Below are 23,964 nucleotides of genomic sequence, written 5' to 3' on the forward strand. Positions count from 1 at the left end.
AGGAGGGCCATGAGGGCGGCACGCTGGGATTCATGGCGGCCTGTGGGGAAGGGAGCCATGAGAGGAGGAAGGCCGAGCTGGCCCCCCGGAGTGTGGGCAGCCAGCCTTGCATCACGGCCAGCTGGCAAACCCCTTCCTCCGTGCTGGGTGTAGACAAGGCTCTCCTGGAGGGATGGGCAGCGAAGCGCCCCGCACCTCCAGCCTTCGGCCTCCCTGTCCGCACCCGGCGCCGCAAGACCACCTCTGAGGTGTGGCAGTTCTTCTCCCCGGATGCCAGCGACCCCTGCCGGGCCATCTGCACCCTGTGCCAGGCCAGTGTCGGGCGCGGCAAGCTGAGGGGCCACTGCAACACCACCGCCCTCAAGCGCCACCTGGAGGGCAAGCACCCGCTGCAGTGGGGGCAGAGGAAGAGAGCAGGGCGCAGGGCCCAGGAGGAGGAGGAGGAGGAGAATGAGGAGGAAGAGCAGGTGGCGAAGGAGTTTCCCTCGCAGGACACTGTGTTTGGCATCAGCCATGCTCTGTGCTCCCCTGCCCAAGTGCCCCAGGGTGGCCCCCGCTTCCTGTACGTGATCAGCGACTCCAGTGAGGAAGAGGAGGAGGAGGAGGGGCGGGGAAGGGCAGGTACCCCAGTCACTGATTCCTCCCCAGAGTCCAGCGAGGAGGGAAGCAGCGAGAGTAGCAAGATGCTCCCCCAGGGCAGGGGGAGGGGCAGGAAGGGCCGTGCCCACGCAGGGCACCCCAAGCCGGACCTGGCCACACCCTACCTGGAGATGCTAGTGGGCCAGGGGTTCCCCAAGTCCGGGCAGCTCAGCCTCCCCAACCACCCGCTGGTGCCACCAGGCACGAAGCGCCGCAAGTCCACCTCGGCCGTCTGGCAGTTCTTCTACATCGACTGCAGCAACGTGTGCCGGGCCGTCTGCACCCTGTGCCAGGCCAGCGTCAGCCGTGGCAAACTGGGCAGCCACTTCGGCACCTCGGCCCTCATGCGCCACCTGGAGGGCAAGCACCCGCTGGAGTGGGGGCGGGGGCGGGCTCCTGGCGCGCCTGCCACCCCTCCCAGCAGCACCCGGTCCGAGAGGCTGAGCCTGGGGCCGGCGGAGGAGGAGGAGCCCGTGGAGGACCCGTCTCTCACGTCGCCCGCCACGTTGGACCCCCTGAGATCACCTTGCGCCAGCCCTGGTGGGGCCCCAGCTCCCGTGTGTGCCAGCTGGCAGAGTGAGGCACCTCCCGAAGGCAAGGTGCAGAAAGCCCTGCCCGCCCCAGCGGCCCCGCTGCCTCCCAGCAAGAACCAAGCCGGCCTGGCCGAGCGGGGCGGGGACGTGCCTGGCAAATACACCCCCAACCACCCGCAGGCGCAGGCCTGGAACCGCAGCATTGCCGAGCTGCTGTGCGGCATGGCCCTGCCCTGCTCCTTCGTCTCGGCCAAGCCCTTCCACCGGTTCATGGCGCAGGCTGACCCACGCTACCATGTCCCCTCGCCGGCTTTCTTCTCCCGCAAGGCAGTGCCCCAGCTGTGCCAGGCTGTTGGCATGGGCCTGGCCCTGGAGCTGCAGCAGGCCAGCGTCAGCCGGGTGCACCTCAGCGCCCACGTGTGGGCCCAGGGGCCGGCAGGGGAGTACCTGGCGCTGGCAGCACACTGGCTGGCACCCCGCTCGGACCCAGGCCAGCGGCAGCCACGCAGCCAGCGCAGGCAGGCGGTGCTGTGCGTGCAGGCGCTGCAGGAGGAGCAGGCGCTGGGTGGTGTGCAGCAGGTGTTGGCCGAGCAGCTCCAGCTGTGGCTGGCCCAGAACTCCCTGAGGCCCGGCTTCCTGGTCTCCGGCGGAAGCCCTGGCGTGGAGCGGGCCACGAAGGACGGCGGCCACACCCACATCCCCTGCTTCGCTCACTGCCTGAGCCAGCTGGTGCTCGGCTTCCTGCACCTCCACCGCAGCATCGAGGGCACACTGGGGGTGGCCCGTGCCATCTGCGCCCACTTCGCCCGCTCGCCGGAGGCCAGGAGGGGGCTGGCGGAGCTGCAGCGGCAGCACGGCTTGGCCCCGCGCCGGCTGAAGCAGGAGGCCACGGCGAGCTGGGACTCCACCTACTACATGCTGGAGCGGCTGCTGGCGCTGCAGCCGGCTGTGCAGGAGTACGTGGGCAAGCGCCGGATGGGCGAGGCTGGCCTGGCCCTGAGCGCCACCCAGTGGACGCTGATGCGCAGCCTGGTGGAGCTGCTGCAGCCCTTCGAGATGGCCGTGCGGGAGGCGAGCGCGGCCGACGCCTCACTGAGCCAGGTGCTGCCGCAGGTGCGCTACCTGCACATCTTCCTCCAGCAGATCCGCCTGCGCTTCGAGAGCCAGGCCGGGGAGGGGGCTGGCTCCGCCGTGCGCCTGGCCGAGAGCCTGGCCCTGCAGCTCTCCAGCGAGCCCCGGCTCAGCGAGATGTTCCACCGCCAGGAGTACGTGCTGGCCACGCTGCTCGACCCCCGCTTCAAGGGCAGGATGGACGCCATCCTGCCGCTGGGCTCCGACCTCGACCACTGGAAGCAGCTGCTGGTCCGGAAGGTGAAGGAGCTCCTGGCCTCCCCCACTGGCTGCCCTTCCTCCCCCTGGATTGCCCAGCCCGGCAAGGCTTTCTGCGTGGACGCGGCCCCGCAGCCCCGGGAGGCAGAGACGGAGCCCCATTGGGACAGGGGGCCGAGTGGGAAGAGCTCCACGGTGCCTCCACTGATCCAGAAGGAGAAGACCCTGACCGAGCACCTGGAGAGCGTGGGGCTGCTGGCCTCTGAGGGCCGCGGGGCCTCCCTCCCCACCGAGAGCCACTCGGCCTGTGTGATGGTGGAGAGGTACCTGCGGGACAACCAGACCATCGGGGCCCGGGAGGACCCGCTGGGGTACTGGGAGAAGCGGCACTGGCTCTGGCCGGCCCTGGCCAAACTGGCCATGCTCTACCTGTCCTGCCCGCCCTCGGGGGCCTTCTCGGAGCGCATCTTCACCGCCCCAGACAGCCCCTTCTCCGAGAGGCGCCCCCCGCAGGGGGAGAGCACAGAGCGCCTCGTCTTTCTGAGAGCCAACCTGGGGGCCTTCCCCGACTACCCCCCGCCGCCCCTCATCTGCTCCGAGAACGACAGCGCAGGCAGCAGCAGCGGGGAGGAGGGGACCCGGCCGGCTTAGAGACCGTCTCCGAGACCCGTCTCCGGGGTACGCCAGGCCGGGTGCACGGCGCTGGGTGCCACTGGGCCCTTATGGGGCAGAGATGGCTGAAGCGGGAGGGTACAGCGCTCGGCGTGGCTCCTAACCATGGGCCGTTTGGTCTCAGTTGCTGTAAAGAGGACAGTGGCCAGTCGGACTAGAAGCAATGGGCTTAATCTGCAGCCGGGGGCTGGAGGTTCGGTGTTAGGGGAAAGTTTCTATCACTGGCGGGGTTTTAAGAGCAGGTTGGACAAACCCCTGTCAGGGTCTAGGCTTCCCTGTGCTGCCTCAGTGCAGGGGGCTGGGCGTGGTGACCACCCCTTTCCAGCCCTACATGGCTGTGTTTCTCTGAGCATCACTGTGTGTGTGTGTGTGAGAACATGTATGGCGCATGTGTGTTGGCAAGTGTGCAGCATGTGTGAGCATACCCAGGACATGTCTCTGTGACTCTGCAGCGTGTATGTGTGTGCACATGTGCAGATGTGAGTGTGAAGTGTGTATCTCTGTGCAAATCTTTGTGTGCACTGTGTGTGTGCGCGCACAGTGGGTATATGTGTGTGCAGATCTGCATGTGTGAGTGTGCACAGGGTGTATCTGTTCAGGTGTGTGTGTGTGTGGGCAGATGTGTGAGTGCACAGTGTGTATCTGCAGATCTGTGTGATTGGTGTGTATATGTGTGTGTGCATGGTGCATATTGGTGTGTGTGCGCACAGGGTGTACTTGTGTGTGTGTGTGCATGGTGTGTATCTGTATATCAGCATGTGCAGTGTGTGTGCGCGCACAGTGGGTATATGTGTGTGCAGATCTGCATGTGTGAGCGTGCACAGGGTGTATCTGCTCAGGTGTGTGGTGTGTGCAGACGTGTGAGAGCACAGGGTGTATCTGTGCAGATCTGTGTGCACGGTGTGTATCCGTGTGTGTGCATGGTGCATATCGGGGGTGTGTGCGCGCACGGTGTGTATCTTATCTCAGCATGTGCAGTGTGTGTGTGTGCCCGGACCCGGGGCAGGTTGCTGATCCCCTTTCCGAAGGGTAAGATTTTGTCACGGTTCTTTTTAGGAAAACTCAGGGACAGGTCGGGGCAATAAGCAGAAATGCCGGGAGCCCGTGGCCCGTCCGTGACTGTACTAAACCCCCGGAGCAGGGCTATGGGGGGGGGACGGGGGGGCCCGGGGACCCCCGTGGGGCAGGGGCTGCAGGGTCCTGCTTCCGGCCACCGGCCCCAGCGGGGTCCCTCGGAGCCGCCCCTCCCCCGCTGTGCAGAACCTGCCGCTCGCTGGCCCTTTAAATGCCCCCCCCCCGCGGAGCTGCTGCCCCGGCCCCTGTTGCCATGGCAACGCTGCGCGGCCCCCGCCCCGCGAAGGGATCGGCCGGGAGCGAGCAGGCGGCTGCGCCGGGTGAGGGGCTGCGGGCGGGGGGCACCGGGCACCGCGGGCGGGTCCTGGGCACTGGAGAGTGGGGGATGGGCGTGTGCGGCCATCCGTGTGTGCATCTGTGTGTGTGTGTGGTCATCCGTGTGTGCATCTGTGTGTGCGTGTGTGTGATTGTGTTCATCTGTGTGTGCGCATGCAATCATGTGTGCATCTGTGTGTGTGTGCGGCCATCCATGTGTGCACTTGTGTGTGTGTGTGTGTGTGGTTATCCGTGTGTGTGCAGCCATCCATGTGTGCATCTGTGTGTGTGTGCGGTCATCCGTGTGTGTGCGTGTGACTGTGTTCATCTGTGTGTGTGTGATCATGTGTGCATCTGTGTGTGTGTGATTGTGTGTGTCTGCACAATTGTGTGCATCTGTGTGTGTGTGTGGTCATCCGTGTGTGTGCGTGTGATTGTGTTCATCTGTGTGTGTGTGTGGTTATCCGTGTGTGTGCAGCCATCCATGTGTGCATCTGTGTGTGTGTGCGGTCATCCGTGTGTGTGCGTGTGATTGTGTTCATCTGTGTGTGTGTGATCATGTGTGCATCTCTGTGTGTGTGTGATTGTGTTCGTGTGTGTGTGCACAGTTGTGTGCATCTGTGTGTGTGTGTGCGGTCATCCGTGTGTGCATCTGTGTGTGTGTGCAATTGTGTGCATGTGTGAGGTCATCCGTGTGTGTGTGTGTGATTGTGTTCATCCGTGTGAGCACCACGTACACGTTCATGTAGCTGTGTCGCTCTGCGCGGATGTGCTGCCTGCACACCTGTGGGGGGGATGCACACGTGTACATCCGTGTGCACAGGCGTGTCTGGCTCTGCACACGTTGCTGTGCACGTGCGTTCCCAGGGTCCCGCCAGCCCCGCAGGGGGCCCGGGCTGGTGGTGGAAGCCCCCGCACTCTCCCTGGCCCACTGGAGGTGTCAGGCTGCAGACGGCCTGTGTGGGGGGGGTCCCTGCAAGGGTGCCAAGAACTGGTGTTTAAATACCCTAGTTCCACAACCCCCTTCTGCTTTGTGGGGATGGAACCCCCCCCCCCCCCCCCGCTCCCCCCCCCCCCCCGCACACATTTGCAGGCCAACCATTGCAGCCTTGGCCTCCTAGTGCCTGCGGACCCCCCCTCCCCCCAGTGCCTGGCAATCAAAGCAGCCCGGGCTCTGGCCATGGCCTGGGCTGGAAGGGGACGCAGAAGAAGCCAGGGAGACCCCTGACCCGTGGGGTGTGATGGGGGGTTAGTACTGCAGGGAAGGACGGACAAGGCCTCAGGTCAGACAGGCAGGGGGTGAGGCCCCTGGACGGAAGTGGCCAGGCGTGTGGGGCCGCAGGGGGCGAATTCCTTCTTCACCCAGCTCTGAGCAGCTGCTGCGTAGTGTGAGCCTCTCTCCGTCCCTGCTGCCTTCGAGGTCAGGGGCAAACCTCTTACTGTGGGCCTGGTAGCATCCTGCCCGGAGCAGCCTGCCGGAGATTCGTGCCCCCTCCCCAGCCCAGGAACTGAGCTGCACCTGCCACGGACGGCAGCTTCGAGCACCAGGGGCCAGCAGGCCACAGAGCCGCCCTGAGTGCCCAGCTGCGTGTGGCGGGGGGGAGGCAGCTGGGCTTGGCAGGGTCCTGATCCCGTCTCCTGTTCCCTTCCAGGGGCTGGTGCGTTGACGGCGTGACCCGGCGTGGCCGCCCAGGCAGCGGGCTCCAGGGAGCCCTGTGGGGCAGAGGCGCGTGGAAGGGGCAAAGCGCTTTCCCGGAGCCGGCCAGCTCGGGGTGTGCAGAGGTTCTCCGCGCCGTGGCTGCGGGCTGCTCGGGGTGTAGTGCAGCGGGCCGGCCGCGATGGAGCCCTGGGCGGAGACGGGGGACGAGGGCGAGACCGTCCGGATCACCGCCCAGCTGCTGAAGGCCAAGACGGGCGAGTTCGCCCTGGAGTCCATCCTGCTGCTCAAGCTGCGGGGCCTGGGCATCTCGGAGCTGGGCTGCCTGGGCGAGTGCACCAGCCTGGAGTGGCTGGACCTCTCCGGCAACGCCATCTCCCACCTGGGCCCCCTGGCTGCCCTCAAGTCCCTGGCTGTCCTCAACCTCTCGGCCAACCGCGTCGGCAGCCTGGAGCCGCTCGGCGCCTGCGAGAGCCTGCAGAGCCTCAACGTAGCCGGCAACCTGCTGCGCAGCCTGCAGCAGCTGCAGTGCCTGGCGGGGCTGCGCCGGCTGGAGAGCCTGCGGCTGCACGACGCCCGGGCCCGCCTCAGCAACCCCGTCTGCGCCAGCGGAGCCTACCGCAGCGCCCTGGGGGACCTGCTCCCCGGCCTCAAGGCCATCGACGGCGAGAGGCTCTCGGGCGCGCAGCGAGCTCTACCAGCTCTGCAGGGACCTGGACAGCTCCCTGGAGCGGGGCGGCAGCGGCGGGGCGGGCAGCCTGGAGCCGCCGGGCGCGGCCCTGCCCTGGGTGGAGGAGGGCTACTGGGAGCGGAGGCCGGCTCGGCGCAGCTCCATCATGGAGGAGGCCTACAAGCAGTTCAACGACGTGCTGCAGGAGTGCCGGGAGCTGAGCGAGAGGGCGGCCGACACCATCTCCCAGGCGGAGCGGGCCCTGAGCGTCCGCAGCGACCCCAGCTCCTACGTGTTCTGAGCCGCCCGCCGGGCACCACCTGCAGGGGTGAAGCTGGGGATCTGCCTCCAGCGCCCAGCCCCACGGAGGCCCATGCCTGAGTCCCCGCCTGCAAAGCCCCCTGCGCCCTAGTGGGGCTTTTCCAGATCTCCCCACAGCACCTCACCAGTTCCCCTCGGGCCTCCGGTGAGTCTGCTCAGCCGCTGGCATTGCCCCGGGGCTCAGGCTGCCCCCAGCTCCCTCCGCCCTGGGCTTAATTCTCAGATTGCTCCAGAGACAATTCCACCAGCAGGCACCGTGCGGGCAGCTCAGGGCAAGCAGCCCCCCACCAACGGGCAGCGGCCCTGCCTGCTCAATGGCTCGCTCCCTCGCTCCTTGGCCTCTCAGCTCACGGGGCCAGTGGGGGCCAGAGGCAGTGATGGGTTTGGGGAGGGGACCCCCCGGTCCTTCCCTGTGAGTCTCCTTCCCGCAGGCGGCCTGCCAGCTGCCAGCAGGGCCCAGCGCTCAGTCCCTACCGGCCAGGTCCTGGGGGAACCAGTCCCTGTACCAGGATAGCACCTTCCCTCTCCCAACCCAGTGCCTGTGCGAGAACCGGCTGGCTGACCCCGGTGGCAGAGAGGAGGAGCTGGCGGGGGGGGGGGGGATCTGTAATCTTGGTTGTTAGGGATTTTAAGGGGTCCCACTTGCCCCAGACTGTGTCCCGCTTGCCCCATGTTGAATTAGCTGAGCATAATTAACATTAGGCCATTATAGGTCAGCTTGATATTAAGACATAGGATAGCTGGTATGGCATAATCGAAAGGCCAACAGGAGAAAGGGGAACCAACGCCTACTGATAATTGTGAAACATGGCCTAGTATAACAGCATATTAGCAATGGAAAATTAATAAAGAGTCTTGTACAATGTAGCCGCACGTAGGTGGGCGCACATGTAGTTGGGAGGGGGCTTGCTGTGCAACTCTATTGGAAGTAGTTGTATTGGGCAATTTGGTAAACAATAAGGCGTTATTAACAATTAAGATCCAGACCCCCACCCATAGGGTCAGAAGCAAACTGCATCCTAACCCCTGCCTTTCAGGCCCAGGTCTGTTAGCAAAACCCAATTGCTATATAGAACAAAGGTTAACTTCTGCAATTCTTGTCTGTCTATATCAGGGGCATGAGGGGGGGGGGGTGATGAAGAAACCAGAGAAAGGGGAACTGAGGGAACCTCAGCTAGAATGCTGAGCCTTATCCAATGCAACCGCAAAGGAGGGGTCTTACAGGCAGGCAGACTACCAACGAAAACTGCCCAGAAACAATAAAAGGAAACACCATGTATGAAAAAAAACTGAAGTAGCTTGCAAATGTCACAACTGATACTCCCAAATAAGGGTATTTTAAGTAAATGCTAATTTGCGGTTTTAAACTTTATAAGCTCGGTAAAATTTGTAACAGGCAGAGGGGAGTTTTAACCCTCTCCCTGCATGCATGCTTGTACTATAATAAAAGTGCCTCAGTGTGTCTGACCCAAAATAAAGGCGTGGTCAATTTTTCCACGACAATTTGGGGGCTCGTCCGGGATCCACAGATGACATCCCTGGATCAGAGGACCGCGGGCAGTTCCTTTCCAACCCCAGGGCCCATCTGAGAGGTAAGAGACCTTTTGAAATCTCTGCTGATAGGGGCTTGGAGGAGAACTGGTCCGTAGGCTCTGGTTGGGGTAAGTCATAAGCTGGATCCAACCTTGGGACATGGTCAGACGCACCTGAGGCCCTTGCTAAGGCCTTATTAGACTCGAGTTGGGGTGTGGGAGGGATAGGGGAATTACGGGAAACGTGTCAGGTCAGGTCAGGTCAGGTCAGGTCAGGTCAGGTCAGGTTAGGCTGAGCTACTGTAGGCTGAGCTACAGTCTCAGTCTCAAGGCAAGGTGTGCCGGCAGCCCCTCGGACCACGCTCTTTGGGTCCGGAGAAAACTGATCGCCTATTAGAGCTGGGCGTTCGGCGTCCCGGAGCCACTAGGTTGGGAGGGACCAGGGGTAGTTTCCGCCCTGGCGAGCTGTGCCAGGAAACGTGCCTGTGTGTGTGAGGCCGTGCGGCCTATGTGTGTGTATAAGGCCGAGCAGCCGGAGTGTTGTTGGTTGTGGAAAGCAAGCTCCACAACCCGCTTGAAGAGAGATTGAAAAGCTTCCCTGACTGGCAGGCTTTGGTAAGTGGCTAACCAGTCAGGGTGCTTGTGTTGTTCCCTATCCTGCTGCCCTTACCCCTCCATATCCCCATGGCCCTGTGACCGCTCTTTGAGCACTGCCTTGTAAGAGGCCGCAGAGTCCCTTTTTGTTCCCCCCGGAGCCATAAGCTCCCTTCCCTTCCTCGGAGAGGAGGGAAGCCCCAGGAAACCGTACCGTCAGCTCAAAAGCTACTGCAGCACCGTTGGCTTGAAGGCTGGTGCCCAGGGCTGGAGAGAGACGTACGGGGACCACGGGATGTTCTGTTAGCCCGCCCCCCCTTGTCCGCCTTCCTGCAGGTTTGCTAGAGGGAAAATGCCTGGGAACCTGCTCCCTTGTGTTCCTGCCATGAAAAAAGGGCAGGCCGAGTTGGGCCATTAGTGTAGAACTGTGGTAACCCCCGAGTTAGCATCCTGGTGTGATTGGCTTGAGTGAAGTGTGCTGTGGTGAGCATGGGGGCCAAAGGATCGAAAGTCCTGCCGGTCCCACCCCAAGGCACGCCTGCTGCTTATATGTACGTACATTATAGGTCGTCGACGTGTAAATATTTAGAAAAATGGAATTGGTATACCAGAAATGATCCAAAACTGCAATTTCCCCTGAAGGGAAGTTTTGACCTTGACGGGATTGTACACCTCAGGGGTGCACTCCTTGTCAACGCCATGCCTGTATTGTGAAGGTTGTTTTGTGTCGGTTATAGGTTTGGGGTTAGAACCCCGAGGTAGAAGTCGCTATGAACCCTGGGGAAGTGAGTAACCCCGGAGTGGTCCTAGAGAATAAGGTTGGCCAAGGCTCCCGTCAGCAATAGGCAGACAGTGGAGGGGCCGTAAAACTAGCTGTCAGTAATTGAAGCTAACAGCCCGTAGATGTGCCAGTGAATGCTGAAATAATTGAGCGTTACACCCTGACTGCTGGTGAGAGAGGCAAAGGGGTGTGATGTGTTTTGTTGTATGTTTTGTCCACTGTGCTAGCATGTCTGTTAAGTGTTTTATAGTTAGCCCTTTGGGGATGCCTGTCAGCTAGGTTGTAATTGTCTGCCCGGTATCCGTAATGGGGGCAAAAGGGGAATCTAGGTAGATTCCCATGCCAGAGAAGGGCACTCCTGCCACGTATATATACTCATATTATGGTCCTAGAAAGTAGGCAGGGAGCTGTTGCCCGGCCTCCACTGGCCCCGAGGGGAAGAAATATCAAAAGATTTGCTTTGTGAATTAAATTGTGCAATCTGTTGTACCCCAAATGGTGTGTATCTGGATGTGTCTGATCCCGCTCACAATGAGGTCCTGGCAGGTTTTCAGAAGGACACTCTGAAGGAGCAGACTGACCCCAGCCCTTCCTCGTTGCAACAGGAACAGCTGGTTAAAGTCTCTCCCTCCCTGTGGGCATTGTGAGCCGATCATGCCAACCGGGTTGGGCACATTGGGGCTGCCCAACTGGCTGAAATTTGTCTAAACCCAGCAGGACCACTTCCCAAAGTGTAGTAAACCCTCTCTCAAACTAGACCGAGAGAGGAATTTTACTGTGCTGTTCATGCTGTTGTTTTCAGTGCTGAGGGGTTGTCACCGGCTCAGAGAAGGATTGTATTAAGTCTAGACATATAAAAATGTTATTAATAAATAATATGCATCAAAATGTGATGTGTGTATGTAAATAGATAGATGGGGGGTTAAGTCAAAAGCCCGCCCTCCTTGCTAAATTGGTAGTGAAACAATGCCTGTGCCCATGAAAAGAAAAAAAAAATGTAGCAAGAAAAAAGGATCGGGCCCATACAAGCAGGCAACCGCAGTTTGAGGAAGTTAAAAGAAGGAAAGTTAAAAATTAACTCTGTAGTTATTGGAGGAAATTAAGCAATAAGACTGTCTGTGAATAATCCAGGCAAGAGGTTATATAAGTAAAAATCATTTGACTGTAAAAGATAGTCAATTTTGTTAAAAACACGTATGGTGGGTACAATCTTTGTTTTATAATAAATTGGTGTTGTTTTGGGGTTGTAAAAACAAACAAAAAGAAACTAGTATTAATTTTGGTATTTAATATTTGATTCTTAAGGTAATGTAATGTGTTAAAAAAATTTGGTAAGAGATTTTAAATCTGTTTTGGTAACAAATAGCAAATAAAAGCTGTAGTAAGTACCCCCACACTAAGCCTTAAGGTGGCTCTATGCAATCAACGGTTATGTTGTCAAAGAAAAGCCAAAATGGCTTGTGTTTTCCATTTAAAAATCAACATGTATTTAAGAACAGAAGTTAAAAGATAGAAACCATTAAAACCTGACCTGTCTATAAAACAAATACAGGAAAATATGGGGAGTAATTTGAGTAATTCCTCAGTTTTGCCTGCAATCAGTAAGGGTATTTATAAAGGAAAATTATTTAGATTAATTTTATGTTTGAATGTTGTAATTGTAAGTATGTGTTAGTTTTAGTAAAGTATTCTCTTGTGAAAAGACAAATGCCAAAACTGCTGTAAAACTGTGAGTAGCAACAGTGATTATGAACTTAATGTACTGAAAAAAAAATTATAACAAGTTGTGCAACTTCATAGATCTAGTATGGTCACATGCCTTTTGAAGGCCACTCCCAATTGAAAGGCCAGATTAAGCTTTTATAAAATTTATACCAGGGCACCCAATGCAACTATCAACAGTGCCCTGCTGGCTTTGGCTCAGATGGACATTCATTTAATAAATAACACAATGCTTAATTATTGCAAGAGACTAATGAAATGTGTTAGGTCTTTTTATATATAATAGCTCTGCTGCTTGCTGGAACCAGAAGGCTGAATCTACATGGAAGTCCACCAGTGAGAAACTACTCTGGCCTCATTCTGAAAGACCCTTATCAAATCCTATTAATTACCAACACCGCTGTGAAGTGCCGAGAACTGACTACCTGCCCATGTTTCTCACTGTAATGGCTCTCCGACTGATGAGCGGTCTATCTTTCCTTCTGGCGTTGTTGCTCCTTCTAGACAACAGGAGTAAAGGACAGGGTAAAGATGTGGCAACTTTTCCTTTGTCTGCTGACAAACCCACTGAGCCTTTGAATCTTACTAAGAACACAACCTTTCCACCTGAGGACATAATAAAGCCTCCAAGCAAGCAAGGTGATAGTGCTAGCAACCTCTCCCTTGCTGCCTCACTGCCGGACAGCTAAGTGAATTAAGACTACGAAATCTCGAAGAATAGCTTATGGACGCTAGCCAAAACTACCTGAAAATGAAACTTGTAGTGTTCCTCAAACTCTCCTCCTTAATGAACTTAGGGTGGGATGGGGCTGATGGAGCAGCTGGATGGTCGCTCGGTAGCGCCCAAGACTTTGTTGCCTTGCTTTGCTCATGTGACCCATGGTTTGGCCCACGTGAGCAAAGGAGGGATGATTACACTGGTGTCATGACACTAGTAGTACACAATAGTGGTAAGCCAGTCCGGACTAACCGGCAGCTCACCCCACTCTGTGGGGCCTGTCTGTGAATATCTGGATTGACTTTATCAACATGCCAAACGGTTGCTCATATGAATATGTGTCTGTATAGTCTCTGGATGGATTGGAGCCTTGCCTTGTGCAGAGGCTGCCTCCATCACAGTAGCAAAGAAATTGTTTAGGATTTTTATTCATGATTCGGTCTCCCTGTTTCTATAAACAGTAACCGAGGTATCCACTTTATGGGTCAGGACATGCAGCAAGTCTGCAAGACTCTCCACATTGAGCAGCATTTACATTGTGCTCACCACCCTCAGTATGTAGGGACAGTGGAACGGGAAAAGGGGAACTTGCAAACAAACTAGCCAAACTGTGTAAGGAAACAATCTTTGACATAGATGCATTCTATGACAAGGTAGATAAAATGCTAGTGTCTGGAATCTGCCACGATACTCATGGAAAAGTCTGTTTTCCTGCCTAGAGGCCATCCCTGTAGCAGATAACATCACCTGTACCTTATTACAGTATTCTCCTCTCGTACTACAAACCCAGAGGCATCGTGAGGAAGTTGTCCACGTATATAACCAATAGCTGTGGTATAGCCCCTATAGAAAAGAGACCCAGAGGGATTCAAATAAATTATACTTAATGCCACGTTAGGAACTATCAGGTTTACTTTACCGTTAACTCCCTTTCAAATTGCCGCTATTTGTCCAAGTATTTGTGAAACCCAACAGCCTGAAGGTAAATTGGGCCAACTGGAAAAGTATACCCAGTCTTATTACTGGGGCAGTTAACTCAGGTGTAGGCAGGAATGGGTGGATTGCACGTTATTTCAGCCCTTAGTTCTATGACCCAAAAGGTATTAAGAGGTGGTATTAAATATCACTGATGCTGGAAAGGAATTGCAGTGGGATCTGGCATGTTTGGGATTTCCTGAGTAACCAGCTAATGGCCATTCAGAGTGATCTTGAGCACCAGGCTTGGCCCACGGCCCTTACAGACATCTCAGGAGTACCATCTGACCTGTGGTCATGAAGGCATAATTGGAAATTCTCTGGGTAATTCGTGTGCATTCACAGTACTCCTTCCAAGCATATGGACCAGTTAAAGAAAGTGTGACCTTCCACATACCGAATCCTGCCAGGCCCGTGGGAAGCATGCATATGAGATTGGGTAATTCGCCAAGACATTTGGGAAATCAAGCCACCTGATATGCCTAGCCCATTACATTATCAAAACCCTCTAGCCCTCCATACCTCTAGGTACATATAGTGGGGACTATCAAAAGGAGGGTTGTCCATGCATATTTGTTTTTTGTTATTGTTGCTGTAAAGCTTGTTGTCCCTGCCCTATATTTGCTTTGTTTATGCCACTTTATTAAGTGGCCCTTGTTCCTTGAGGGAAATAAATCCCTGTCTGCCTGAAACCCTGGAAGCACCCTATAAAATGAGCCTACAAGTTTTGAGGTCCAGGCCTTAATTAATATTCACATTGAGGAAGTTGATGCCATTGATTTGGCATCAAAAGGAGGGAATTGTTAGGGATTTTAAGGGGTCCCACTTGCCCCAGACTGTGTCCCGCTTGCCCCATGTTGAATTAGCTGAGCATAATTAACATTAGGCCATTATAGGTCAGCTTGATATTAAGACATAGGATAGCTGGTATGGCATAATCGAAAGGCCAACAGGAGAAAGGGGAACCAACGCCTACTGATAATTGTGAAACATGGCCTAGTATAACAGCATATTAGCAATGGAAAATTAATAAAGAGTCTTGTACAATGTAGCCGCACGTAGGTGGGCGCACATGTAGTTGGGAGGGTTCTTGCTGTGCAACTCTATTGGCAGTAGTGGTATTGGGCAATTTGGTACACACTAAGGCGTTCTTAACAATGAAGATCCATACCCCACCCATAGGGTCAGAAGCAAACTGCATCCTAACCCCTGCCTTTCAGGCCCAGGTCTGTTAGCAAAACCCAATTGCTATATAGAACAAAGGTTAACTTCTGCAATTCTTGTCTGTCTATATCAGGGGCATGAGGGGGGGGGGGGGTGATGAAGAAACCAGAGAAAGGGGAACTGAGGGAAGCTCAGCTAGAATGCTGAGCCTTATCCAATGCAACCGCAAAGGAGGGGTCTTACAGGCAGGCAGACTACCAACGAAAACTGCCCAGAAACAATAAAAGGAAACACCATGTATGAAAAAAAACTGAAGTAGCTTGCAAATGTCACAACTGATACTCCCAAATAAGGGTATTTTAAGTAAATGCTAATTTGCGGTTTTAAACTTTATAAGCTCGGTAAAATTTGTAACAGGCAGAGGGGAGTTTTAACCCTCTCCCTGCATGCATGCTTGTACTATAATAAAAGTGCCTCAGTGTGTCTGACCCAAAATAAAGGCGTGGTCAATTTTTCCACGACATGGTGAACCCCCGTCTGCTGGTGAAGGGCAGCTCCTGCCAGCGCTGTGGGGCCCTGGCAGCATCCCCCGCCGGGGAGCGCCAGCCAGGCTTTGGGATGGTGTGTGCCCTGGCACATTGCTCTGAGACCTGCCAGGGACCGGGGATGGCGTGCAGCTGACCCCAGGCATTCTACCCCATGCGAGGCTGGCAGGAGCCCCTCCCGGACCCCTCGCAGGCTGGACTAGACTGGAGCAGACCAGGGCCAGCCCTAGCGCTGACTGCGGCAAGCATCCCTGAGCCGCTGGGAGGGAGGCGTGGTCAGCCTGCTTCCTGTGGGGCAGCACCCAGGGAGGGGTGGGGCAATCCCCTGGGCTCAGGGGGACGCAGCCCTGGCTGACCAAGGGGAGGCAGGGCCTGGGAGCTGCCCATTCTGGCACCATGGGCCTGCCCGGTGTGGAAGTGCCATGTGAAGAGATTTGCCTGTGAAATAAATGTGTCTCCTCTCCGGCCCCTGCCTCTCTGTGCCCGGTGTGTAGAGCCGGGGGCACCCCAGCTGCACCGCAGGGCCCAGTGACTTTCCTCCGACGAGCTGGCCTGTGGGGCCTCCCTGCCACAAGGGGCCTGATAATCTTGGGGTTCTTAAGCCCCTGCCCTGGTGAGTTGTTCTGGGGGCTGCACCCCTCACCCCGGCTCTGTCACCCAGATCCCTGCCTGGCCTGGTCCTTCACCCCAGCATCCTCCTGCTTCCTGGTAGCTGGATTGTAAAAGTGGGGAGGGTGATTTCCACACCCCGGGGCCACCATGCCCAGCTAAATGCTCCTCCCCCCAGCGCGAGGCGGGGCAGAGCCCAGGGACCCAGCCGGGTGGCAGAGCGGGTGACAGGCTCCTGGGCTGCCCTGCCCCGGCAGGAGACGATGCGCTGGAGCAGATGACCCAGTGGGGCAGTCCGGGGCAGCGGGAGCAGGCCCAGGTGCCTGTTCTGCTGAAGCAGCAAGTGCTGCCATAGTCCCGTGACCCGAGAAATACCCTGGGGGCGGCTGGCCCGACTTCGCAGCCGCATCCTGGCTGAATAACAGCTCGGCCCTTCCCAACTGTGGGTCTGGCTTTATTGGGGATGGAGCTGGGCGAGGCGGGGGCGGGGGGAAGGGGCGGCAGGATCCGTTGGCCCGGCCTGGTGCTCAAGTGGGCGCGGTGTCTGGCGGGCAGGGGTGGTCGCCGGGTCTCCGCTGGGCGGCAGCGATAGCGTCCTTCTGCGGGTGGGGGGCACCGGAGGTGTCCTGGCACTGTGGGCACTGGCCAGGGGAAGAGGAGACACGCCATGGGGTTAGCATTGCGGCTGGGGGATCCCCGCCCCTGCTGCTCTCCAGGCTGGGTTTGTTTCTGGGAGTTGGAGGCGGCGTCTGCCCCTGTGTCAAAGCAGCTCAGCGGGTCACGTTTGCAGAGAGCCAGGCTGCCCGAAGCGTGGTCTTGGGGTACGGCTGCCTGGGGCCTGGGGCAGGAGCGAGGGCATCCCTTCCGCAGCCCAGGGGCCGCTGGCATCCCTTCCACAGCCCAGGGTCCGCTGGCATCCCTTCCGCAGCCCAGGGGCTGCTGCCATGCTCTTCCGCAGCCCAGGGGCCCGCTGGCATCCCTTCCGCAGCCCAGGGGCCCGCTGGCATCCCTTCCGCAGCCCAGGGGCCGCTGGCATCCCTTCCACAGCCCAGGGTCCGCTGGCATCCCTTCCGCAGCCCAGGGGCTGCTGCCATGCTCTTCCGCAGCCCAGGGGCCCGCTGGCATCCCTTCCGCAGCCCAGGGGCCCGCTGGCATCCCTTCCGCACCCCAGGGGCCCGCTGCTGTGCCCTTCCGCACCCCAGGGGCCCAGAGGCATCCCTTCCGCAGCCCAGGGGCTGCAGGCGTCCCTTCCGCACCCCAGGGGCCGCTAGCATCCCTTCCGCAGCCCAGGGGCCCGCAGGCATCCCTTCCGCAGCCCAGGGGCCGCTGCCATGCCCTTCCGCACCCCAGGGCCCGCAGGCATCCCTTCCGCACCCCAGGGGCCGCAGGCATCCCTTCCGCACCCCAGGGGCCCGCTGCCATGCCCTTCCGCACCCCAGGGCCCGCAGGCATCCCTTCCGCACCCCAGGGGCCGCAGGCATCCCTTCCGCACCCCAGGGGCCCGCTGCCATGCCCTTCCGCACCCCAGGGGCCCGCTGGCATCCCTTCCGCAGCCCAGGGGCCCGCTGCCATGCCCTTCCGCACCCCAGGGCCCGCTGGCATCCCTTCCGCAGCTCAGGGGCCCGCTAGCATCCCTTCCGCACCCCAGGGGCCCGTTGGCGTGCCCTTCCGCAGCCCAGGAGCCCGCAGGCATCCCTTCCGCAGCCCAGGAGCCCGCAGGCATCCCTTCCGCACCCCAGGGGCCGCTGGCGTGCCCTTCCGCACCCCAGGGGCCCGCTGGCGTCCCTTCCGCAGCCCAGGGGCCCGCAGGCGTCCCTTCCGCAGCCCAGGGTCCCGCTGGCGTGCCCTTCCGCAGCCCAGGGTCCCGCTGGCGTCCCTTCCGCAGCCCAGGGGCCTGCTGGGGTCCCTTCCGCACCCCAGGGGCCGCTGGCGTCCCTTCCGCACCCCAGGGGCCCGCTGGCGTGCCCTTCCGCACCCCAGGGGCCCGCTGGCGTCCCTTCCGCACCCCAGGGGCCCGCTGGCGTCCCTTCCGCAGCCCAGGGGCCCGCAGGCGTCCCTTCCGCACCCCAGGGGCCCGCTGGCGTCCCTTCCGCACCCCAGGGGCCCGCTGGCGTCCCTTCCGCACCCCAGGGGCCCGCTGGCGTCCCTTCCGCACCCCAGGGGCCCGCTGCCATGCCCTTCCGCACCCCAGGGGCCCGCTGGCATCCCTTCCGCACCCCAGGGGCACAGAGGCATCCCGACCGCACCCCAGGGCCCCAGAGGCATCCCTTCCGCACCCCAGGGCCCCACAGGCGTCCCTTCCGCACCCCAGGGCCGCTGGCATCCCTTCCGCACCCCAGGGCCCGCAGGCATCCCTTCCGCACCCCAGGGGGCCGCTGGCATCCCTTCCGCACCCCAGGGACCCGCAGGCGTCCCTTCCGCACCCCAGGGCCCGCTGCCATGCCCTTCCGCACCCCAGGGGCCCGCAGGCGTCCCTTCCGCACCCCAGGGCCCGCTGCCATGCCCTTCCGCACCCCAGGGGCCGCTGGCGTGCCCTTCCGCAGCCCTTCCGCAGCCCAGGGGCCGCAGGCATCCCTTCCACAGCCCAGCGCAGCCCAGGGGGCGTAGGCGTCCCTTCCACACCCCAGGGGCCGCTGGCATCCCTTCCGCAGCCCAGCGCACCCCAGGGGCTGCTGGCATGCCCACCGGCTGGCACTCTGGGCCCTGTGGGGGTGCTGTCAGCTCAGCTTGGTGACCGCTGCCTTGGGTGAGCCCGAGTCCAGGCTGGACCCAGAACCCCCTGCCCCTTTGCTGCCCGCCCTTGGTTCCCCCTTGGGGGCGCTGGACACGCCCCCTCCCACTACGGTGCATCTTGGCGCCCCCTGCTGGGCTGCGGCCTGCGGGATCAGCCCCTGGGGAGAGCAGTGGGTCAAAGGGCATCAGCTCAAAGGGGAGCGGGCACAGGGCGCTCTGCAGGGGGGCTCGGCCGGAGGGGGGAGCAATCTGGTGCCCAGCCCAGAGCCCCCTAAGGGAACCATGAGCAGCCCAGCCCCCACCTGGACACTGCCTGGGGGCCCCGTCCTACCATGCTGTGGATGTGGGGGTGCCACCCTGGCTAGGGTGGCAGCCCTCTGGAGAAGGCAAACACGCCGGGATGGTAGGGCGCTTCGCCCTTCTCCTGCACTGTCCTGCACTCCTCCTCCTGTCTCGTCGTCTCCGTCTCCTGCAGGGGCAGAGGTGCCAGGTCACAGCTCCGGCCAGGGAGGTGGTGCGGATGCAGCCCCAGGCAGCACCCTGGGGGCATGGGCTGGGCCCAGCGCTGTGTGCACCATCAGTCCGCACAGAGCGTGGAACCACTGAGCCTCTGCTCGCGTGCTGCATGCGTGTGCATGTCTGTGTGCATGTATCGCGGGCATGTGCGTCTACCAGGAGCACGGGTGTCCGTCTGTCCTCCATGTGCAGACCCGTGCAGCACCTGGGAGTGGGCCCTGGGGGGTGGAATGGCCCAGCTGAGCCTGGCCCCACCCAGCACTGCTCCCAGGCCCCTGGCCGACCTGTGGGATTTCCCAGGAGAGCGGCTCTGAGCCCGCGGGCGCACCCACCTTCACAGCCTGCTGCGTCTCCATCCTGCAGTGCATGTACTGAGCCAGCACCTCGCCCGGGCTGTGGGAGTCAAACTTGACACAAGCCAGGCAGATCAGCTTCCTCTGAGGAGAGAGGGGCCAAGGGAGGCGTCAGCCCCGTGGGCGAGTGGGGCAGGCTGGGCCGAGAACATGCAGCAGCTCCCCCGCCGCACGTGTCCCCAGTGCCGCCTGTGCCCCTCCCTCACCGGGGGCTTGTTCCCCCTCGCACCCGCACCTCTCTGGCCCCAATCCCTGTAGGTGCTGGGCCTCCCCCGCACAGCCATGGGGTGGGGCAGGCGCCGACCCCAGCACAGCCAGAGCCACACACTGTCCCCAGGGAGTCCCTGGCAGAGCAGGGACCGGAGCCCAGCACGGTGCCCCGACACGACGCAGGGTCCAGCTGGAGCCCTCGCTGCTCCGCACGTGCCAGCCCTCAGCCCCTCCCTGCCGCTCGCACGCTCCGCACTCCTCCCTGGGGCCCGGCGGAGCTGGCGGCTGCCCCCCACCCTCATTCCCAGGGGCCGGGAGCCTGTCACCGCAGGGGGCTGCCCCCCACCCTCATTCCCAGGGGCTGGGAGCCTGTCACCGCAGGGGGCTGCCCCCCACCCTCATTCCCAGGGGCTGGGAGCCTGTCACCGCAGGGGGCTGCCCCCCACCCTCATTCCCAGGGGCTGGGAGCCTGTCACCGCAGGGGGCTGCCCCCCACCCTCATTCCCAGGGGCTGGGAGCCTGTCACCGCAGGGGGCTGCCCCCCACCCTCATTCCCAGGGGCTGGGAGCCTGTCACCGCAGGGGGCTGCCCCCCACCCTCATTCCCAGGGGCTGGGCGTGTGTCACCACAGCCCCGCTCCCCAGTGGAGGGGGAGGAAATGACCCTCCGGAGCAGTACCCCAGCCAGGGGCGGCTCCAGGCCCCAGCATGCCAAGCACATGCTTGGGGCGGCATGCCATGGGGGGGCGCTCTGCCGGTCACGGGGAGGGTGGCAGGCAGGGTGCCTTCGGCGGCATGCCTGCGGAGGGGCCGCTGGTCCTGCGGCTCCACCGAAGTGTCTAGAGCCGCCCCTGACCCCAGGCTGGAGGCGGCTGGCCCCTCGCTCACCCCTCTGCGTTTGAGGGCGCAGTCCTGTCTGCTCCCCGGCTGGTTCCGGCACTGGGTCTGCTGGAGCCTGACCTGCAGCCGCACAAAGGGCCCCGCCGGATACTCCTGGAACCAAACACAAACCAGGGTCTGCCAGAGCCCTGGGCTCCCTTTGCTGAGGCGGGTGGAGGCTCCCCGGGACGCCGCAGGCCCCGAGGAAACGCCCAAGGGGAGCTGCGCATTGCTCGCTCTGACTCGCCACAGACTCCGGCCCAGCGTAGAGCCAGGGGCCTGAGCACGCGGCAGGGACAGACACCAGCCAGCCACCTCCAGGGTCCAGCCTCACTCGCCGCCATGGCATGACCCTGGGAGGGGCAGTGTCACCCCAGGGGCTCTCCCCGCTGCCGGCGTGGCGACGGAGGGGCTGGTAGAGACTCTCTCTGCCTTGTGCCGCTCCCCAAGTCTGACATGACGTCCAATGTGCCCGCTCCCATGAGCTGCGGTGTCCGCAGAGGAGCCTGGGAGAAGCCCCCGAGTGCCCGCGGCCTGTGCTGGAGTGTGTGTGTGTGGGGGGGTTCGTCCCATGCTGCAGCAGCCGGGAAGGGGCCAACGGCTGGTCAGCGACGTCTCCAGGGGATCGAGGGGCACAGCTGGGCGGCAAAGCTGCCACCGGGGAGGCCGGGCACTGGTCAGCCCGCCCGAGCTCAGCCGCAGCGCGGGAGGAGGCTGCAGCAGGCACTGGAGTACCCAGGAGAGCGGGTTACAGCCCAGGGAGGGGCAGCGAGGGATTGTGAGTAGCAGCAACAGCTGCCAAGGCTGGGTCCCCGGGCTGGACTCAAGGGGGGTGGGCCTGGGGTCCCCCCCCAGGAGGGGCGGGGCTACTGGGACGTCACCACTCCTAGGCCCCGGCAGTGCCCCGCACCCTGTGCCAGCCGCTGGCCGCCCCCTCAGGGGGCCTGGGCACAGTTCACGTCTAGCTGAGCTCTGCAGGTCAACGCCCATTCGCCTCCGACAAGGCTGGCCAGGTGCCCGCAACCCAGCCTAGCCCTAGCCCCTCCGGCCCAGAACGCTGAGCCCCGTTAGCTGGAACCAGCTCTCCCGCCCGACGCCCGCCTCGCGCTGCCTGCGGGGCCGGGAGCAGCTCCGTCCTGCCTTCCCCATTCTGGGTGTGCAGAGCCCTGGCCACCCTGCCCTCTCCCCTAGCCGGCCATGCCCAGGCACGTGATGCACCACGCATGGGCCACTGGGGGTGCTGAGCATGGCGGTGTCTGCCCCAAGCCCCTGCCCACCCCCCCACTCCCCTCCCTGTACCCAAACCCACCCTCCCCACAGCTCCCCTTCCCTGCCCCCATACAGCCTCTGCAGACCTCCTCCATCCCCACCGCAAACCCACCCACATGGGCTCTCAGCCATGAGAGTCCCACGTTCCTCCCATCCCCCACGATCCCAGAGCACCATACAGGCTGGGCAGACAGGAATCCCTTCCCCCATCACTGCAGAGCAGCCACCTCTGGGGAGGGACTCAGCAGCTCAGCGCACAGCAACGCGTCGCCGGCTCTCACGCACTCACTCTTTCAGTGACGTCTTCCACCGCCTGCTCCTTGTACACCCATTGCACGACTTTCCTGCTGTGAAAAGCCTCCAGCACCAAGCCCACCACCCTCTCCCGCAGCGTCAATTCGCCTGCCGCAGCCAGGGCCAGCAAGCCCAAGCCCAGAACGAGCAGCCCCTTCATCTGTGCGGGTGGCGAATGGACCCCAGGGAGCGTCGGCCCCTCTCGCCCACCCCAAGAACCCCCTGCTGTTGATCTTAGTCATCCATTAACTAATTCCCCAGAAGCTGCCCTGGCCCTGGCCAGCACCTTCCCATTGCAATCGCTCATCGATTTGTTGTTGGGAGAGAGGCAGGCAGAGTTGGCACAGCCCGGCCGTGGGGGTGGGGCAGGCGGGCGGGCGAGCCAGGGGAACGGGGTGCCCAGTTCCTGGGGGCCTGGAAGCTCTTTCCTGTGGCTGGTCCCTAAACTCATCTAGCCTTTCGGGCCGTTGAACGAGCCCAGTCAGTGCTGCAGCGGCAGGCTCCTGGAGCCTGAGCACATCCTTTCTTGGCTCCTCTCCCTGGCTGTGCCTGGGGGAAGCTTTTCATGCCCTGCGGGTCACCGCAATGCAGAGACCCACCACCCTGCCAGCTTGCACCACACCCAGCCCCCATCTGACCAGGGACAGGCATGTGTTTGGGGTGGGGGAGGGGATGCTCAGGAGGTAGAATGGAACGAGACCGACAGAGGTTCAGCTTCTGCCGCCCGTTGCAACGGAAGGAGCTTCCGGGCTGGTGCTGGGACCCGCCCCCGGCTAGCTCCTCATCACAGCCTTTTGCAGTTCAGGGGCATTGCCCACCCGAGGGCACCGGGGCCGTGCATCCAGCTCCCCAGCCCCTGAGGGTCGCATCATGGTCACTATCCCTGCAGCCCGGCTGGCAGAGAAAGGAACAGAACTCCCAGCCACGAGGCCATCTCTCCGGAGCTCGCCCCGAGCTCTGCCCGGGAGTCGTGCAGAACAGCTGCAGGGCTCTACGGGTGCTGCCCACAGGAGCCCAGGGGGCTCTGCAGGCTTTCCCCACCCCCGCCCTGTGACGAGAAAGGAGCTCAGAGCAGCAGCGATGGCAAAGCCTGGGCAGGTCCCACTGAGTCCAATTTGCTCCCTACAAGCTGGGGAACCTCGCTGTGTACGTCCCTGGCACTGGGTCTTCCAGCCCCCACGGCTGGATCACTCTGTTTTTCCATTCTGGTCGCTACCTTTTATCTGAAACCTGACAGATGTTCCCCCCAGAGAGAACCAACCGTGTGGCAGAGCTGAACCTTTCCCAGTGTCCCTGGCAGGCAGGGGACTCGTGGCATCAGGTCACTGGCTGGGAGGGCAGGTGGATTAGGCAATGCATCGCCCTGCACAGAGGAGCAGGGAGCAGGGGTTGGAAATGCTGAAGGTCGAGCTGGTTTGAAGTTCAGTGTTTCTCCGAATGATTTGAAGAGCTGAATTCTCAGCACAGAGTCTGAGCGCTGGGGGTGGGTTGCGGCGGGGGGGGGGGGGAACGGAGACACTTATCCCTAGATACTGAAGCCAGCTATTCCCTGCTCTGTGCCTCACCCCTAACCGTAGCCTGCCCCCCCACCCAGCCCCTGATCCCACTTTCTCCCTGCCAACAAGACTCAACCCTCGCGCTGCTCTTCTAACCCTTTGTAAAGCACTCTCCTCCCACCTTCAAAGCGTTCCGAGCTGACCTCCTCTCCCCGGGCCCCACTCCCCATTGCCGCCAAGCCAATCTAGCCCCCAGACGTGCTCCCAGCTGAGTCCCTGGCCCCTGGCCGGGTCGAAAGAGAGGCGGGGGGAGGGTGACTGCACAGGGCGTACAGCCGGGGAATCTGGGAGCATTTCTAAAGGTA

At 61.0% G+C, this 23,964-nt stretch overlaps 3 protein-coding genes across 3 annotated transcripts; 2 read left to right on the forward strand and 1 right to left on the reverse strand.

The window, feature by feature from the left end:
- Window positions 1-1,844: 1,844 nt before the first annotated feature.
- Window positions 1,845-6,321, forward strand: LOC120397122 (ZBED6 C-terminal-like protein). The gene is made up of 2 exons (XM_039522648.1): window positions 1,845-3,179; window positions 6,215-6,321. Exon 1 carries the CDS (start codon window positions 2,088-2,090, stop codon window positions 3,150-3,152), a length of 1,065 nt encoding a protein of 354 aa, XP_039378582.1. The 5' UTR covers window positions 1,845-2,087; the 3' UTR covers window positions 3,153-3,179; window positions 6,215-6,321.
- A 43-nt stretch (window positions 6,322-6,364) lies between these two features.
- LOC120397132 (leucine-rich repeat-containing protein 61-like) lies at window positions 6,365-7,821 on the forward strand. Its single transcript, XM_039522676.1, is given in 2 exon segments — window positions 6,365-6,903; window positions 6,905-7,821. Coding segments are annotated over 2 exon segments (789 nt in total). The 5' UTR covers window positions 6,365-6,400; the 3' UTR covers window positions 7,191-7,821.
- Window positions 7,822-16,291: 8,470 nt separating this feature from the next.
- LOC120397135 (retinoic acid receptor responder protein 2-like) lies at window positions 16,292-22,357 on the reverse strand. Its single transcript, XM_039522678.1, has 5 exons — window positions 22,099-22,357; window positions 20,550-20,654; window positions 19,432-19,536; window positions 18,915-19,052; window positions 16,292-16,491 (listed from the first exon to the last, which is right to left on the reverse strand). Exons 1-4 carry the CDS (start codon window positions 22,261-22,263, stop codon window positions 18,945-18,947), a joined length of 483 nt encoding a protein of 160 aa, XP_039378612.1. The 5' UTR covers window positions 22,264-22,357; the 3' UTR covers window positions 16,292-16,491; window positions 18,915-18,944.
- Window positions 22,358-23,964: the final 1,607 nt, after the last annotated feature.

This window comes from Mauremys reevesii, linkage group 2, assembly GCF_016161935.1.
Source record: "Mauremys reevesii isolate NIE-2019 linkage group 2, ASM1616193v1, whole genome shotgun sequence".
Classification (NCBI taxonomy): domain Eukaryota; kingdom Metazoa; phylum Chordata; order Testudines; family Geoemydidae; genus Mauremys; species Mauremys reevesii.